At 37.4% G+C, this 19153-nt stretch overlaps 1 protein-coding gene across 1 annotated transcript; it reads left to right on the top strand.

The window, feature by feature from the left end:
- Positions 1-18320: 18320 nt before the first annotated feature.
- LOC131766502 (spindle and kinetochore-associated protein 2) lies at positions 18321-18896 on the top strand. Its single transcript, XM_059080900.2, has one exon. The coding sequence runs from the start codon at positions 18337-18339 to the stop codon at positions 18700-18702; it is 366 nt and encodes a 121-aa protein (XP_058936883.1). The 5' UTR covers positions 18321-18336; the 3' UTR covers positions 18703-18896.
- The last annotated feature ends 257 nt before the right edge of the window (positions 18897-19153 follow it).

Raw genomic sequence — 19153 nt, 5'->3', positions numbered from 1 at the left:
AGAGTTTTTGCATGTAGAGTTTAGTTTAGGCTTTCTTTCACTTCACTGAAACCACCTGGTTCTATAAACAACTAAACAAAGGTGTTTATATTGGATCAGCACTCAAAGGATCACACATCAGGGTCAAATTTTGTTTGTTGTTTTTTTCATTCTTTTAGCATTTCCAGAGAGTGAAATGTATAATAACTAAAGAATACATTCTCTGTTTAGAGGAAGAAAAGGAAAACAACACTATTTAAGTTAATTTGTTTAAATATCAAGGTCCCAAATAAAAAGGGAAATACTCTATAACAACCACTTGATGTCACTACTGTAGCTTGTCTCTGGCTTTGGAGAGGAATAGAAATTGCCTCCTTCCAAAGCCACCGGAAAAGAAAAATTAGACAAATGTACTTTTAATATTCTTATGGACATTTTTTAGAGGTAATGACTGTTTCCATTTTAAATTGGGTTATTTCACCTTGTTTCTTTTTCTTGCTCTGCAGAGAGAAGGCAATTACATGAAGATACTGAGCAGACATTACTAGACAAAGACAAATATTCCATTACCATATCAGTAGTTCTCAAATATAGCTATGTATCAAAATTCATCTGGGGATCTTTTTAAAACACAAATCACTGGACTCCACCCAAGAACTCTGGAATGGGGTTCAGAACTCTGATTCAGAACTCTGGGATCAGAATCTCTGGAATGGGGCATAGTGATTTATATTGTAAGTTTCTTAAAGTGATTCTAAATATCAGTAATGAAACTGAGCAGGATCCTGTGGGGTTCCTGGGCATGGAAGCCATTCCTTGTTTGTAGGGAACAGACTCCAGCCTCCACAACCTTCCCAGAGTCCCAAAGAGCAGATTCAACAGTTGTTAATCAGGGAAGAGAGGGGATGCAGAGGCAAGGAAAGAGCAGCCAAGAAACAATAGTACAGCCTTGGGGCAGGGTCCTGGCTCTGACACAAGGGATACACATAACAATATCTTTTGAACTTTTTATAGAACTAAAACCCCCAATAAATGGAAGATGTCAGCATTCTTCATTCCAGAGAATACCACCTGAGGCCAGATTAAAAGGAACCAGAGAAGCTCATCAAGAGATTACCTGAGACCAGATTAAAGGAGTACAGGCCCTGCACACACGCTAATCTTATCAGCCATACCACCCTTGAACCATTGCTATAAAACTCCTTACCAAATCCTCCCAGGTGGGACACACCAGTTTTTGAGGGCAGGAGCCCACCGTGTCCCCCTTTGCATGGCAAAGCACCCAGAACCCTGTTTCTGAGAATCAATTTGGCCCTGGTGCACAGAGACCAAGTTTTAGCATCAGTAAGGATTGGAAATCTCTGTTGCACTTTGCCCTATACCTCTCCTAATTTATAACATTAAAGAACATAAGCTGACCTGATATTTTCTATTTAACTGAACAATTTTACATTTTCACATCCTCATATATCACTCAAAAGGAATTTTTTGGTTGCAAGCCATTTCTCATTCAACCTTCTTTAATCTTCTTTTTGTCATATTGCCTCTTTATTTTTTCCTTTCTTTAAATATTACATTGCATACATTCCCTTAAGAGCAATAATTTTATATTTTTCTTTACTGATATATCTATTTTTCAATTGAAGGAAAACTGAGCTGTTGATCCTCCCTTTTATGACAAGCAATAAAAAAACACTCCCTTATTAAATTTACACAGTGTTATATGTCAAATATATTTTTAAAGCAACAACAACAGTAACACTCCCTAAACTGGCTAATTACATACCTAATCCTAAATAAGACATTTTACATACATAGGTACATTCTCTCATAAAACCTTGTGTGAATAGTACCATTAACATATCTTTACAAATGAAGAAACTGAAGCCAGAATATTGCCTCCTCCACCCCCACACCCTAATCTGAAGGTCAGAAATTCTAACTCAAATACCTTCTCAGGTTTTTGCACTCTCCTTTAGATGCTGCTTTGTCTTATCAGAAATATGATCACCTTGCTACTGATTTCTTAAGTGCCCAGTGTGCAGACCTCAAGGAAAATTAGACTACAAGTTAAATACAAAGAGCCCTGCATAATGGTATAATATGCAATCTTCTTGATGAGTCATATTGTTTCTGGTTACCAAGGAAGAAGGGCTGATGGCAAACCTGAGAACTGTGAGCCAGAAGCTCTGCCCCAATCCACCACGTATAGGATACTTCTCAAAATTTTGCTAAGCAAGGGACAGAAGAACCTATCCTTTGGACAAAGAACCTAATTAGTAATCCCACCTTTGGCTGATAAAATGAAGATTATGTTTTCTTGTGTTCTTTCTGTAACACTCAGTGCATTTCTACAGCTCTCCTGTTAAAAAATGTCAGCAATATCAAGTTCCTTGCTTGCTTTTAGACTTCAAAGGAGATTTGTGACTAAAAACAGACTTGCCCAAACCAATCATTTATATAAGAAATGCTGATTTGATTTTAACATACTGCCTAATTCTGCCTTTATCCTGAAAAAACAACTAGGAAGAATATCAAAGAAAAAAATTGCACTGCTAATTCTGATAATAGCCAAAATACTGATTACACTAACACCAGATACTTGAAATACTGCCAAAAGAAAGAAAACAGATATCATTAATTATGCTTACTTGAGTAAAATTGAAAAAGAGATTCTGAATCTATGCCAAGTGCCAGGTTTTGTATCTGGTGATGACCCAGCCATGATTTTTTTTCTTTAATTAAGGTGATATTCACATAACATAAAATTAACTATTTTAAAGTGAACAATTCAGTGGCATAAATTATATTCACAATGTTGTACAACAACCACCTCTAACTAGTTTCAAAACATTTCCATCACCCCAAAAAGAAACCTTGGACCCATTAAGCAGTTCGGTTGGCCAATAAGTGCCTTTGGTTTTTAAGTAAAAATAAAAGACACATTTTTCATTTTCACCAAGAACTTTATTGAACAACGTATTCACCCTTTTGTTCCCTACCTTTTGCCATTTTTCAAGCAAATTCATAATTCCATCTTTCCAAAACTTTTTATCTTTTTGAGCAAAGAACAATTCCAGGTGCCTTTTACAGTCTTCCAGGGAATTCAAATTTTTTCCATTAAGAGAATTTTGTAAAGATTGAAATAATGGAAATCTGAAGGTGCAATGTCTGGTGAATATGGCAGATGACTCAGAACTTCCCAGCCAAGCTGTAACAGTTTTTGCCTGGTCATCAAAGAAACATGCGGTCTTGCATTATCCTGATGGAAGATTATGCGTTTTCTGTTGACTAATTCAGGACTCTTTTTGTTGAGTGCTGCTTTCAGTTGGTCTAATTGGGAGCAGTACTTGTTGGAATTAATCGTTTGGTTTTCCTGAAGGAGCTCATAATAGAGGACTCCCTTCCAATCCCACCATATACACAACATCACCTTCTTTGGATGAAGACTGGCTTTAGTGTGGTTGGTGGTGGTTCATTTTGCTTGCCCCACGATCTCTTCCATTCCACATTATTGTACAGTATCCACTTTTCATTACCGCTTGCAGTTTGTTTTAAAAATGGAACGTTTTCTTTATGTTTAAGTAGAGAATGGCATGTGGAAATATGGTCAAGAAGGTTTTTTTCACTTAACTTATCTGGAAACCAAACATCAAAGGGATTAACATAACCAAGCTGGTGCAAATGATTTTTAACACTTGATTTGGATATTTTGAGTATGTTGGCTATCTCCAGTGTGGTATAATGTTGGTTGTTCTCAATTAATGTCTCAATTTGATCACTATCAACTTCAACTGGTCCACCTGACTGTGGAACAACATTCAGCGAGAAATCGCCAGCATGAAACTTTACAAACCTCTTTTGACACGTTCAGTCAGTCACAGCACCTTCTCCATACACTGCACACATCTTTTTTTTTTTTGCTTTTCAGTTGTGTTTTTACCTTTCTTGAAATAATAAAGAATAATACGCCGAAAACATTGCTTTTTTTCTTCCACCTTCAATATTAAAATGGCTATACAAAAATTCACCAATTTTGATTTTTTTAAAAATGCACACTGATATGACAGCTGTCACAATACAATCAAAAAAATTGTTTCAAATGAAGTTAAAGACAACCAAGTACTACTAGAGCCATCTTACGGAAAAACCCAAATGAACCTTTTGGCCAACCCAATGCTCCCCATTCCCCTCTCTCCCAGGCCCTGCCAACCACCAGTCTGCTTTCTATCTCTATGGATTTACCTATTCCAGATATTTCATATAAACGGAATAATACAATATGTGACCTTTTGTGTCTGGCTTATTTCACTTAGCATAATATTTTCAAGGTCTTATCTGTATTGCAGCATGTATTGGTACTTCATTCCTATTTATAACTGAATAACATTTTATTGTATGTCTATATCACAATTTGTTTATCCATTTATCTGTTGATGGGCATTTGGGTTATTTCCACCTTTTGGCTAATTTGAATAACACTGCTGTGCAATGAACATGTGTGTATTGATACATTTGTTTGAGTAGCAGTTTTTAATTCTTTTTGGTGTAGTTAGGAGTGGACTTGCTAGATCATGTGGTAATTTTATGTTTAACTTTTTGAGGCACAGCTGTAATACTTCTTGTACCGCATCTCTTCTGCCATCAGCCTCCGTTAAGACAGAAAACTAAAGGAATTGGTAGGACTACTTCAATTAAACCAGCAGTTCTCAAACATTTTGGTGTCCATAACTCTTTACACTCTCAAACATTTTTAAAGAACCCAAAGAGCTTTTGATTATGTTGGCCATGTCTATCAATATTTATTGTATTAGAATTTAAAACTGAGAATTTTTTAAAATAATGGAGCCATTACATATTAACATAAATATGTCTTAGAAAGATAACTGTATTTTCCAAAATGAAAATATTTGGAGACAAGTGGAATTTTTATATATTGGCAACTAATGTAAGACAGCTGGATTCTCATACCTGCTTCTACATTCAATCTGCTGTGATAAGTTGTTTTATTGAAGTATAGGAAGAAAATCTAGCTGCACACAGATGTGTAGTTGAAAAGGAGTGGTGTGGTTTAACAGCTTTTTCAGATATTTATAGGCGTTTTCTTTGATACTACATGAAAATGTAACAAATGGTAGAATCTTAAAGGTTAGTTGTGATGTGGAATCTGAAACTATATTAATGAATTTTTCCTAGTTGGTAACATTAAAATCCATTTTTCTATTTAAGCACTTTGAATAGCTCTTTCATCCATGCATGATTTTAACATTATAAATGTTAGTTTACTGAGCTATATCTCACCTCAAAATGTTGGTATATCATATTACACAATAACAAAAAAAAATCATATTTGTTAATATCACCATAAATCTCATTAGAACAATATGGGAAGCTTCCAAGGTCACAATGGTGGCAGATACATGTTTTCTAAAATTCTAAGTTTTGCTTAAAAGCTTGAATCTTGTCATTTGCAACAAATACTTGTAGCTGGTATCCTTGAATTGGCAGACTTACTCCACTTATTTTCAAGAAAATACCTGCCAATTACCAAACCTGAATAATTATTTTATCAATCCACTTCTTACAAGTTGGTGGCAGTTTTCTATGATTCTCCACAGTTTTCTATGATTCTCTCTATGACTCCTGAAGTTTTATCAGAGTCCCCAAGGATATTTTTCCCTTTTAAAAATATCCATACATTACTAAATTTGAGAAGTGCTGTTACATAAAGAGCAAAACCTACTCTTAATGTTCAAGGCCTTTGGAATTTGGACCTCAACTAAATTTCTTGCTTTATGGTTCACGAATCCTTCTTACTTGTGGTTCCCAAACATAGCTGTTCATCACAATCACCTTGAAAGTTTTTTCAAGCTACAGATTCCAGATGCCACACCTCAGATATTCTGATTTAATTGGTATTCTAAAAGATTAAATTTTAATTGGAATCTGTATAATTTTTAAAGTTCCCTCTTTGATTATAATGCCCAGCTGGATCTGGGAACATGAGCTGAAGTTACTCTGGTTCAGACTACTTTCCTAGTCAGGCTTCCAACTATCATACTTTTCTACCTCCAAACATCTGCTGCCCACCTTCTTATACCCTCTGCCTACTTTCCACCTAATCAAATCCTACCCACCCTCAAGATGTGGCTCAGTTAATACCTAGTCACAGTCTCTACAAATATCCTTCTTGATTGCATCAACTGGAAAGTAATCTCTTACTCTTGGGACTTCAGGAATACTGTTTATCTTTCCAATTTATTTGGCACATCATACTGTACCACCTCCTTTATTGTTGCCTTGAATAACTTTCGACATGCTATTGTTATTTAAATTTTGACATATTTTTGCTTTATCTTCCTATCTACAATAGAAAGGCCTCCAGCACAAGAATGTGCCTTATTCTTTTGGATACCAAGTTCCCAGCTACTGTCTTGCATATTGTTAGCTTTAACACAATCTGTTACTTTGATGGCACATATCAAACATTCTAAAATATGCAAGATAATATTTAACATTCACATGCTTTATGATTTATAAAGAATTTTTATATTTGTTATTTCACTTGTCACATTAGCCCTATTAAATGTGGTATTATTATTATTATTTTTTTTTAGTGCTACGCGGGCCTCTCACTGTTGTGGCCTCTCCCGTTGCAGAGCACAGGCTCCGGACACACAGGCTCAGCGGCCTTGGCTCACGGGCCTAGCTGCTCCGCGGCATGTGGGACCTTCCCGGACCGGGGCACGAACCCGTGTCCCCTGCATCGGCAGGCGGATTCTCAACCACTGCGCCACCAGGGAAGCCCTAAATGTGGTATTACTTATTACCCTTATCTTCAAGCCAGAAACTAAGATTTAGAGAAGTCTAACAATCTGACCAAGATTAAATAAGTATAAAGTGTCAGAGTATGAAAAATAATCCAGGTTTATCTAATTCCAGAGACTAAGTTCTGAATTATTATGGTATATTTCTTTATATATCATACACTTACTGGTTACTTTTTTATCCCCTAATTTTTATCTTAAGTATATTACATAAGCAAACAAACATAAAACTGTCATCTTTATTCAGGAACGAATCTGAACTCTTAAAAATGTCATCTCGTTTAATTCTCAGGAGAAAAACATGAATCTAAGGAGTCTGGAGGGTGGGGCAAGGGGAAACCCATGAGGACAAATGAAATCAGCTTTGCTAAGGAGAGGAAGCATGAATTGGACCTTAAAAGGTGGGTAGAAATAAACTAGGCAGCCACTGAAAATCAGAGGAAATGAGCACCAACAATTTTTAGGGTGTGATAAGAATTTGAACCTGGCTAGTTCAGAATGTTTGCGCTGGAGAGTTCCATACTGTGAGATAAAGTCAGCTTGGTACAGTGAGGTTGATGAAAAAGATCTTAGAATGCCATGAAATTAATGCTGTCTTGATCCCTTTTGCAACCAATCATTAATGGGGTCATTTCCTCACTTAAGTGCTTTCCTGATAACACTTTTGAAATTTCACTTGAGTTAACTATTGCCTTGTTATTTATGGCCCCAAAGCTTAATATTTCTGCTGAAATCTACAACATTGAAATATCAGCAGGGTCAATCAAAACACCCAGCAAATCATTCTGAACCATTTTATCAGAAGCTGTTGCCACAATCACAACTTCAGAAGGACTGCTTTCTTACCCCTTCTTCTGTCTCACAGGGCAATCACTAGGATTCCTATGTGACTTTGGTTCTATGGCCAGAATATTTCTTCAAAATGTTTCCTGCTATCTAAGATACAACACTTAAAGCTTAAAAAGAGCAGACCTGGACATGTTCTAAGTTTGAACTAGTTTAGTTCAATCCGGTGAAATAAAATTAGTATCAATAAATAAGTCTAGAATCCCATCTTCCATTATAAACCTTTTTTTTTGTCAGAAAAACACAAAAAGATTTGTCCCCACACTTAAACTCTATTAAAGAGTGAAGAACTAAAATTAAAATGTATTTCTATTATGCATTCATGTAACAAATCCCATGAGCTTACTATATGTTGGATCCTAAGAACTTCAGATGAATTGGTGAACAAGAAAAACTTTCAGCTTCCATGAATCTTACATTTTAGTAGGGAAATAACACATATGAATACATATACTTCTGTAAGTAAGAAAACTATCAGGTCCTGTAAGTGCTTTGTACAGAGTGATAGGATAGGTACTTCAGACTGGTTGGCCAGGAAAGTTCTTTCTGGGGAGGAGATATTTAAACAAATCTGAATGACAAGAAGTCAATCCCATGAAAATGTGGGGAAAGCATCTTCCAGGAAGAGGAAAGAACTAAGGCATAAGTGTATTTCATCAAGAAATTAAAAAAGTTACTACCCCCATTGCTCAACCTCACCTGGACAATTTTTAAACTGGGGTCCATTCTTCAGACCTAATAAAAGTGAACAGAACAGAATTGTTTTTGTCTGAATGTTTGTGTCCCCCTAAAATTCATATGTTGAAACCTAATGCCCAATGTGATGGTATTAGGAGGTGAGGCCTTTGGGAGATGCATAGGTCATGAAGGTAAAGCCTTCAGGAATGGGATTAGTACTTTTATAAAACAGACCCCAGAGAGATCCTTTCCCTATCTGCCATGTGAGGATATAGTGAAAAGATGCCTTCTGTAATCCAAGAAGTGGGTTCTCACCAATCACTGAATCTACTGATGTTTTGATCTTGGATTTCTCAGACTCCAGAACTTAAGAAATAGATGTTTATTGTTATTAAGCTATGCAGTTCATGATATTTTGTGTAGCAGCATGAATGGACTACAACAATAATGGAAAAGCAATGTGAAATAATAGGGTTGGACTAACAATTGTCTACCTTTTCTCAACCACATGTTCTCTTGGTAATTGCTCTTCTTTTGGACTACAGCAACGATATCCCAAGTGAACAGTATGCTGTCCTTCTTATTATTGTAAAGGTGTCATGTATTCTTCCTTTATCATTATAAGTAGGAATGCCACAATAAAATTATACTATTAATCACTTTTGAGGTTCAAGTTTGCATTTTTAATAATTTTTTAAATTATTAATAAGTATATATAAATATAATCCAAGATAACGATCATTGGAGCACCAGTGACATCACTGAGATGATGAAAATATTAGAAGTCCATCCACTTTTGAACCAGTAGAGGACCAGCAGGGAATCCTTCACATCCAGTGAAATATGTCTGGATTAACTGCACTTGATTTCTAAGGGTATCCAAGCTTCCTCTGAATAGGGTTTAAATTGATTTGATGTAACAGGCAGAGAGTTACATGTATCCACTGTCTTGGGTAAATCAAGACTGTTTTCCTTTAGATTCATTCCTCCAGCCATCAAAAGGTAATAACAACAATCCTGTCAACCTTCAAGAGATAAGCCAATTCTAAATAATAATGATAATAATAGCAGCTACCTTTTATTGAGCAGTAAGTATGTTAGACAGTTTGAAAAGATGGCCACAATAAAACTTTGTGATCACTCCCTTAAGAAGTGGCTTTTTCACTGCCCTTTGAATCTAGTCTTGTGACTTGCTTTAACGAACAGACTGTGGTCAAATGATATTGGGCAAGTGTCAGAGCCTAGGCCTACAAGGTCTATTGCCTCTGCTCTTGCTCTCTTAGAATGCTGCTCAAGAACACTCTGTAAAGAAACCGAAACTAGCCTACTGGAGAATGCCAGGCCACATGGAAAGAGAGGGTCAACCACCCTAGCTGTTCCAGCCATACAAGTTGAGGCCCCAGATTCATGAGAATGGCCGCCCTAGACCACCCATCCAGCCCCAACCAAGCCATCAGCTGACCTCAGCCACATGAATGAACCCAGGCAAGACCCACCCATTTATTTTTAACTTTATTTTTTTTATACAGCAGGTTCTTATCAGTTATGTATTTTTATACATATTAACATATATATGTCAATCCCAATATCCCAGTTCATCCCACCACCACAAACCCCTACTCCACTTTCCCGGCTTGGTGGCCATAAGTTTGTTCTCTACATCTGTGTCTTTATTTCTGCCTTGCAAACTGGTTCACCTGTACCATTTTTCTAGAGTCCACATATATGCCTTAATATATGATATTTGTTTTTCTCTTTCTTTTTTTAAAATTAATTTTTTAAACAACTTTATTAGAGTATAATTGCTTTACAATGGTGTGACAGTTTCTGCTTTATAACAAAGTGACTCAGTTATACATATACATATGTCCCCATATCTCTTCCCTCTTGCGTCTCTCACTCTCCCTAACCCACCGCTCTAGGTGGTCACAAAGCACAGAGCTGATCTCCCTGTGCTATGCGGCTGCTTCCCACTAGCTATCTATTTTACGTGTATATATGTCCATGCCACTCTCTCACTTCGACACAGCTTGCCCTTCCCCCTCCCCATATCCTCAAGTCCATTCTCTAGTAGGTCTGTGTCTTTATTCCCGTCTTGCCCCTAGCTTTACATGACTTTTTTTTTTCTTGGATTCCATATATATGTGTTAGCATACGGTATTTGTTTCTCTCTTTCTGACTTACTTCACTGTATGACAGACTCTAGGTCCATCCACCTCACTACAAATAACTCAATTTTGTTTCTTTTTATGGCTGAGTAATATTCCATTATATATATGTGCCACACCTTCTTTATCCATTCATCTGTTGATGGACACTTAGGTTGCTTGCATGTCCCGGCTATTGTAAACAGTGCTGCAATGAACATTGGGGTACATGACTCTTTTCGAATTATGGTTTTCTCAGGGTATATGCCCAGTAGTGGGATCGCTGGGTCGTACTGTAGCTCTATTTGTAGTTTTTTAAGGAACCTCCATACGGTTCTCCATAGTGGCTGTATCAATTTACATTCCCACCAACAGTGCAAGAGGGTTCCCGTTTCTCCACACCCTCTCCAGCATTTATTGTTTGTAGATTTTTTGATGATGGCCATTCTGACCGGTGTGAGATGATATCTCATTGTAGTTTTGATTTGCATTTCTCTAATGATTAATGACGTTAAGCATTCTTTCATGTGTTTGTTGGCAATCTGTATATCTTCTTTGGATAAATCTCTATTTAGGTCTTCTGGCCACTTTTGGATTGGGTTGTTTGTTTTTTTGATATTGAGCTGCATGAGCTGCTTGTAAATTTCGGAGATTAATCCTTTGTCAGTTGCTTTGTTTCCAAACATTTTCTCCCATTCTGAGGGTTGTCTTTTTGTCTTGTTTATGGTTTCCTTTGCTGTGCAAAGCTTTTAAGTTTCATTAGGTCCCATTTGTTTTTCTTTTTATTTCCATTTCTGTAGGAGTGGGTCAAAAAAGATCTTGCTGTGATTTGCCAGAGAGTATTTTTCCTATGTTTTCTCTCAGAGTTTGAAAGTGTCTGGGCTTACATTTAGGTCTTTAATCCATTTTGAGTTTATTTTTGTGTATGGTGTTAGGGAGTGTTCTAATTTCATTCTTGTAAATGTAGCTGTCTGGTTTTCCTAGCACCAATTACTGAAGAGGCTGTCTTTTCTCCTCTGTATGTTCTTGTTTCCTTTGTCATAGATTAGTTGACTACAGGTGCATGGGTTTATCTCTGGGCTTTCTATCCTGTTCCACTGATCTATATTTCTCCTTTTTTTGCCAATACCATACTCTCTTGATTACTGTAGCTTTATAGCATAGTTTGAAGTCAGGGAACCTGATCCCTCCAGCTCCGTTTTCTTCCCTCAAGAATATTTTGGCTATTTGGGGTCTTTTGTGTCTCCATACAAATTTTAATATTTTTTGTTCTAGTTCTGTGAAAAATGCCATTAGTAATTTGATAGGGATTGCATTGAATCTGTAGATTGCTTTGGGTAGTATAGTCATTTTCACAGTATTGATTCTACCAATCCTAGAACATGGTATATCTCTCCATCTGTTTGTGTCATCTTTGATTTCTTTCACCAGTGTCTTATAGTTTTCTTTTTTTTTTTTGTTTTTTGTTTTTTGTTTTTTGTTTTTTGTTTTTTAACATCTTTATTATAGTTTTCTGAGTACAGGTCTTTTACCTCCTTAGGTAGGTTTACTCCTATGCATTTTATTCTTTTTGTTGCAATGGTAATTGGGATTTTTTCCTTAATTTCTCTTTCTGATATTTTGTTGTTAATGTATAGGAATGCAAGAGATTTCTGTGCATTAATTTTGTATCCTGCTACTTTACCAAATTCATTGATTAGCTCTAGTAATTTTCTGGTGGCATCTTTCGGATTATCTCTGTATAGCATCATGTAATCTGCAAACAGTGACAGTTTTACTTCTTCTTTTCCAATTTGTATTCCTTTTATTTCTTTTTCTTCTCTGATTGCCATGGCTAGGACTTCCAAAACTATGTTGAATAATAATGGCAAGAGTAGACATCCTTGTCTTGTTCTTGATCTTAGAGGAAAAGCTTTCAGTTTTTCACCATTGAGAATGATGTGTGCTGTGGGTTTGTCGTATATGGCTTTTATTATGTTGAGGTCGGTTCCCTCTATGCCCACTTTTTGGAGAGTTTTTTTATCATAAATGGTTGTTGAATTTTGTCAAAAGCTTTTCCTGCATCTATTGAGATGATCATATGGTTTTTATTCTTCAATTTCTTAATATGGTGTATCATATTGATTGATTTGCGTATATTGCAGAATACTTGCATCCCTTGCATAAATCCCACTTGATCATGGTATATGATCCTTTTAATGTGTTGTTGGATTCTGTGTGCTAGTATTTTGTTGGGGATTTTTGCATCTATATTCATCAGTGATATTGGTCTGTAATTTTCTTTTTTTGTGGCATCTTTTTCTGGTTTTGGTATCAGGGTGATGGTGGCCTCATAGAATGAGTTTGGGAGTGTTGTTTCCTGTGCAATTTTTTGGAAGAGTTTGAGAAGGATGGGGTGGTGTTAGCTCTTCTCTAAATGTTTTTTGTTTTTGTTTGTTTGTTTGCAGTACGCAGGCCTTTCACTGCCGTGGCCTCTCCCGCCATGGAGCACAGGCTCCGGACGCGCAGGCTCAGCGGCCATGGCTCACGGGCCCAGCTGCTCTGCGGCATGCGGGATACTCCCAGACCAGGACACGAACCTGTGTCCCCTGCATTGGCAGGTGGACTCCCAACCACTGCGCCACCAGGGAAGCCCCTCTAAATGTTTGATAGACTTCACCTGTGAAGTCATCTGGTCCTGGACTTTTGTTTGTTGGAAGAATTTTAATCACAGTTTCAACTTCATTACTTGTGATTGGTTTGTTCATATTTTCTATTTCTTCCTGGTTCAGTCTTGGGAGGTTATACGTTTTTAAGAACTTGTCCATTTCTTCTAGGTTGTCCACTTTATTGGCACAGAGTTGCTGGTATAGTTTCTTAGGATGCTTTGTATTTCTGTGGTGTCTGTTGTAACTTCTCCTTTTTCATTTCTAAATTTATTGATTTGATGAGTCTAGCTAAAGGTTTATCAATTTTGTTTATCTTCTCAAAGAACCAGATTTTAATTTTATTGATCTTTGCTATTGTTTCCTTCGTTTCTTTTTCATTTATTTCTGATGAGATTTTTATGATTTCTTTCCTTCTACTATCTTTGGGTTTTCTTTGTTCTTCTTTCTCTAGTTTCTTTAGGTGTAAGGTTAGATTGTTTATTTGAGATTTTTCTTGTTTCTTGAGGTAGGATTGTATTGCTATAAACTTCCCTCTTCAAACTGCTTTTGCAGCATCCCATCGGTTTTCGGTTGTTGTGTTTTCGCTGTCATTTGTCTCTAGGTATTTTTTTATTTCCTCTTTGATTTCTTTAGTGATTTCTTGGTTATTAATAACGTATTGTTTAGCCTCCATGTGTTTGTATTTTTTACATTTTTCTCCCTGTAATCTCTTTCTAATCTCATAGCATTGTGGTCAGAAAAGATGCTTGATATGATTTCAATTTTATTAAATTTACTGAGGCTTGATTTATGACCCATGATGTGATCTATCCTGGAGAAAATTCTGTGGGCACTTGAGAAGAAACTGTAATCTGCTGTTTTTGGATGTTATGTCCTATAATTGTCAATTAAATCTATCTGGTCTATTGTGTTGTTTAAAGCTTCTGTTTCCTTGTTAATTTTCTGCCTGGATAATCTGTCCATTGGTGTAAGTGAGGTGTTAAAGTCCCCCACTTTTATAGCTGTTAGCATTTGCCTTATGTATTGAGGTGTTCCCATGCTGGGTGCAAAAATATTTATAATTGTTATACTTTATTCTTGGACTCATCCCTTGATCATTATGTAGTGTCCTTCCTTGTCTCTTGTAACATTCTTTATTTTAAAGTCTATTTTATCTGATATGAGTATTGCTACTCCAGCCATCTTCTGATTTCCATTTGCATTCAATATCTTTTTCCATCCCCTCACTTTCAATCTCTATGTGTCCCTAGGTCTGAACTGGGTCTTTTGTAGACAGCATACATATGGGTCTTGTTTTTGTATCCATTCAGCGAGCCTGTGTCTTTTGGTTGGAGCGTTTAATCCATTCACATTTAAGGTAATTATTCATATGAATGTTCCTATTACAATTTTCTTAATTGTTTCCGGTTTGTTTCTGTAGGTCCTTTTCTTCTCTTGTGTTTCTCACTTAGAAAAGTTCCTTTAGCATTTGTTGTAGAGCTGGTTTGGTGGTACTGAATTCTCTTAGCTTTTGCTTGTATAAAGCTTTTGATTTCTCTGTTGAGTCTGAATGAGATCCTTGCCGGGTAGAGTAATCTTTGTTGTAGGTTCTTCCGTTTCATCACTTAAATATACCGGGACACTTCCTTCTTGCTTGTAGTGTTTCTGCTGAGAAATCAGCTGTTAACCTTATGGGAGTTCCCTTGTATGTTATTTGTCATTTTTCCCTTGTTGCTTTTAATAATTTTTCTTTGTCTTTAACTTTTGTCAGTTTGATTACTATGTGTCTTGGCATGTTTCTCCTTGTGTTTATCCTGCCTGGGACTCTCTGTGCTTCCTGGACTTGGGTGGCTATTTCCTTTCCCATGTTAGGGAAGTATTCGACAATAATCTCTTCAAATATTTTCTTGGGTCGTTCTTTCTCTCTTCTCCTCCTGGGATCCTTATAATGTGAATGTTTTTGCGTTTAATGTTGTCCCAGAGGTCTCTTAGGCTGTCTTCATTTCTTTTCTTTTTTCTTTATTCTGTTCCACAACAGTGAATTCCACCATTCTGTCTTCCAGGTCACTTATCCGTTCTTCTGCCTCAATTATTCTATTGATTCCTTCTAGTATATTTTTCATTTCAGTTATTGTGTTATTCATCTCTGTTTGTTTGTTCTTTAATTCTTCTAGGTCTTTGTTAAGCATTTCTTGCATCATCTCAATCTTTGTCTCCATTCTTTTTCCAAGGTCCTGGATTATCTTCACTATCGTTATTCTGAATTCTTTTTCTGGAAGGTTGCCTATCTCCACTTCATTTAGTTGTTTTCCTCAGGTTTTATCTTATTCCTTCATCTGGTACATAGTCCTTTGCCTTTTCATTTTGTCTATCTTTCTGTGAATGTGGTTTTCATTCTACAGGCTGCAGGATTGTAGTTCTTCTTGCTTCGCTGTCTGCCCTGTGGTGGATGATGCTATGTAAGTGGTTTGTGCAAGCTTCCTGATGGGAGGAACTGGTGGTGGGTAGAGCTGGGTGTTGCTCTGGGGGGCAGAGCTCAGTAAAACTTTAATCTGCTAGTCTGCTGATGGGTGAGGCTGGGTTCCCTCCCTTTTGGTTGTGTGGCCTGTGGTGACCGAGCACTGGAGGCTACAGGCTGTTTGGTGGGACTAATGGCGGACTCTGGGAGGGCTTATGCCAAGGAGTACTTCCCAGAACTTCTGCTGCCAGTGTCCTTGTCCCAGCAGTGAGCCGCAGCCACCCCCTGCCTCTGTAGGAGACCCTCCAACACTAGCAGGTAGGTCTGCTTCAGTCTCCTATGGGGTCACTGCTCCTTCCCCCTGGGTCCTGATGCACACACTAATTTGTGTGTGCCCTCCAAGAGTGGAGTCTCTGTTTCCTCCATTCCTGTCAAGTCCTGCAATCAAATCCCCCTAGGCTTCAAAGTCTGATTCTCTGGAAATTCCTCCTCCCATTGCCAGACCCCCAAGTTGGGAAGCCTGATGTGGGGCTCAGAACCTTCACTCCAGTTGGTGGACTTCTGTGGTATAATTGTTTTACAGTTTGTGAGTCACCCACCCAGCAGTTATGGGATTTGATTTTATTGTGATTGCACCCCTCTTACTATCTCATTGCTGCTTCTCCTTTGTCTTTGGATGTGGGGTATTTTTTTGGTGAGTTCCAGTGTCTTCCTGTTGATGACTGTTCAGTAGTTAGTTGTGATTCCAGTGCTCTTGCAAGAGGGAGTGAACGCATGTCCTTCTCCTCTGCCATCTTGAACCAATCCAAAAAAATCGTTGTTTTAAGCTTTTAAACGTTAGGATGGATTTTTTGCAATTATAGATAAATGATATCCTTAGTATGGACTAAGAGATTTAAGTATTTTCTGTTTTGGGGGTTTTTTTTTAATTTATTTATTTATTTATTTTTGGCTGCGTTGGGTCTTCGTTTCTGTGTGAGGGCTTTCTCCAGTTGTGGCGAGTGGGGGCCACTCTTCATCACAGTGCGCAGGCCTCTCACTGTCGCGGCCTCTCCCGTTGCAGAGCACAGGCTCCAGATGCACAGGCTCAGCAGTTGTGGCTCATAGGCCTAGCCTCTCCACGGCATGTGGGATCCTCCTGGACCAGGGCTTGAACCCGTGTCCCCTGCATTGGCAGGCAGATTCCCAACCACTGTGCCACCAGGGAAGCCCATAAGTGTTTTATATTTAGTATCTAAATGAATCTTCTTAACAATACTGTGAGGGTAATACTATTAAAGACACCATAGTACAAATAAAGAACTTGAAGCTCAGTGAATTTAAGTAACTTGCTGAAGGTAAAGCAACAAATTAAATCAAGCTCTGGCCTCAAAAAACTATTTATATCACTCTACCATTCTATGAGGATGTTTAAAAGTATTGGGTTAGCCCAAAGTTTCATTCAGTTTTTTCCGTAAGATGGCTCTAGTAGCACTTAGTTGTCTTAACTTCATTGGAAACAATTTTGTTAGATTGTATATGACAGCTGTCATATCAGCGTGCACTTAAAAAAGACATCAAAATTGGTGGATTTTTGTGTAGCCATTTTAATACAGAAGAGGGAAGGAGAAAAGCAACATTTGGGGCACATTATGCTTTATTATTGCAAGAAAGGTAAAAACACAACTGAAACTCAAAAAAAGATTTGCGCAGTGTATGCAGAGGTGCTGTGACTGATCAAATGTGTCAAAAGTGGTTTGTGAAGTTCCATGCTGGAGATTTCTCGCTGGATGATGCTCCACGGTCAGGTGGACCAGTTGAAGTTGACAGTGATCAAATTGAGATATTAATTGAGAACAACCAACATTATACCACACTGGAGATAGCCAACATACTCAGAATATCCAAATCAAGCGTTGAAAATCATTTGCACCAGCTTGGTTATGTTAATCCCTTTGATGTTTGGTTTCCAGATAAGTTAAGTGAAAAAAACCTTCTTGACCATATTTCCACATGCCATTCTCTACTTAAACGTAAAGAAAACGTTCCATTTTTAAAATAAACTGCAAGCGGTAATGAAAAGTGGATACTGTACAATAATGTGGAATGGAAGAGATCGTGGGGCAAGCAAAATGAACCACCACCAACCACACTAAAGCCAGTCTTCATCCAAAGAAGGTGATGTTGTGTATATGGTGGGATTGGAAGGGAGTCCTCTATTATGAGCTCCTTCAGGAAAACCAAACGATTAATTCCAACAAGTACTGCTCCCAATTAGACCAACTGAAAGCAGCACTCAACAAAAAGAGTCCTGAATTAGTCAACAGAAAACGCATAATCTTCCATCAGGATAATGCAAGACCACGTGTTTCTTTGATGACCAGGCAAAAACTGTTACAGCTTGGCTGGGAAGTTCTGAGTCATCTGCCATATTCACCAGACATTGCATCTTCAGATTTCCATCTATTTCAATCTTTACAAAATTCTCTTAATGGAAGAAATTTCAATTCCCTGTAAAAGGCACCTTGAACAGTTCTTTGCTCAAAAAGATAAAAAGTTTTGGGAAGATGGAATTATGAATTTGCTTGAAAAATGGCAAAAGTAGGGAACAAAAGGGTGAATACGTTGTTCAATAAAGTTCTTGGTGAAAATGATAAATGTCTTTTATTGTTATTTAAGAAATGAAGGCACTTTTTGGCAGCCCAATATCATTCTATGATAATGCTTGTGAAGGAAAAAAGGTGGCTGATGAGGCCTTTAAAATCCAAGCCACGGAGGAATGTCAACTATTCAACATGGAGGCGGAGGTCGATAAGCTGGAACTGATGTTCCAGAAGGCTGACTCTGATCTGGATTACATTCAGTACAGGCTGGAATATGAAATCAAGACTAATTATCCTGATTCAGCAGGCAAGAAAAATCCTGTTACACTCTTAAAGGAATTGTCAGCAATAAAGTCTCGATATCAAACTTTGCATGCACGCTTTAAACCAATTGCTGTCGAGCATAAAGAGACTAAGAGCCGCATTTGTGCTACTTTCAATAAGACTATGACCTTGATACAAGAACTACAAAAGCAAACAGACCTGAAGCTGTTACCACTGACTGAAGAAGAGAAAACTGCGGCAGAGCAATTAAGAGCTCACATGTCAGACTTATGATGAAGAAATGGACTTGCAAAAGGGAACTCTAATGGGGAAGAGATCAATTCCAGAGAGATTTAGGAAGCTGTCTTGTTAGCACTTGATGACTGTGGTGGGGGGATGACAAAGGAGATTTGGCTTGGGTTACTGGATAGTGATGCCTTCCACAGAGAGGGGAATACAAGAAGAAGGGCAGATATTGTACTCATAATGTTCAGCCAAAGGGATGGAATGGAAATAAAGAGATTTTAAAATATATATGCATAAACACTTAGTCTTGTAATTTCAGGCAAGTAAGTCTCAACACCATTTTGTATGTTTTTGTATAATCAGGATAACACAGATGTCCTGGCCTACTGTAAAAGAAAATTATGTACTATCAGTCAGTCAAATGTGAATGAACATGCTTTGGAAATTAAAGGATAGAAAAAAAAAAAAAATCCAAGCCAGTATTATTTTTCTACATGCA

This window comes from Kogia breviceps, chromosome 12 (genome assembly GCF_026419965.1).
Source record: "Kogia breviceps isolate mKogBre1 chromosome 12, mKogBre1 haplotype 1, whole genome shotgun sequence".
Lineage (NCBI taxonomy): Eukaryota > Metazoa > Chordata > Mammalia > Artiodactyla > Physeteridae > Kogia > Kogia breviceps.
The sequence above is the reverse complement of the archived record's forward strand: the minus strand, read 5'-3'. Positions and strand labels throughout refer to the sequence as shown.

Excerpts from the sequence above, each read along its gene's own strand:
- LOC131766502 (XM_059080900.2), top strand. The coding sequence starts at position 18,337 with ATGGAGGCGGAGGTCGATAAGCTGGAACTGATGTTCCAGAAGGCTGAC.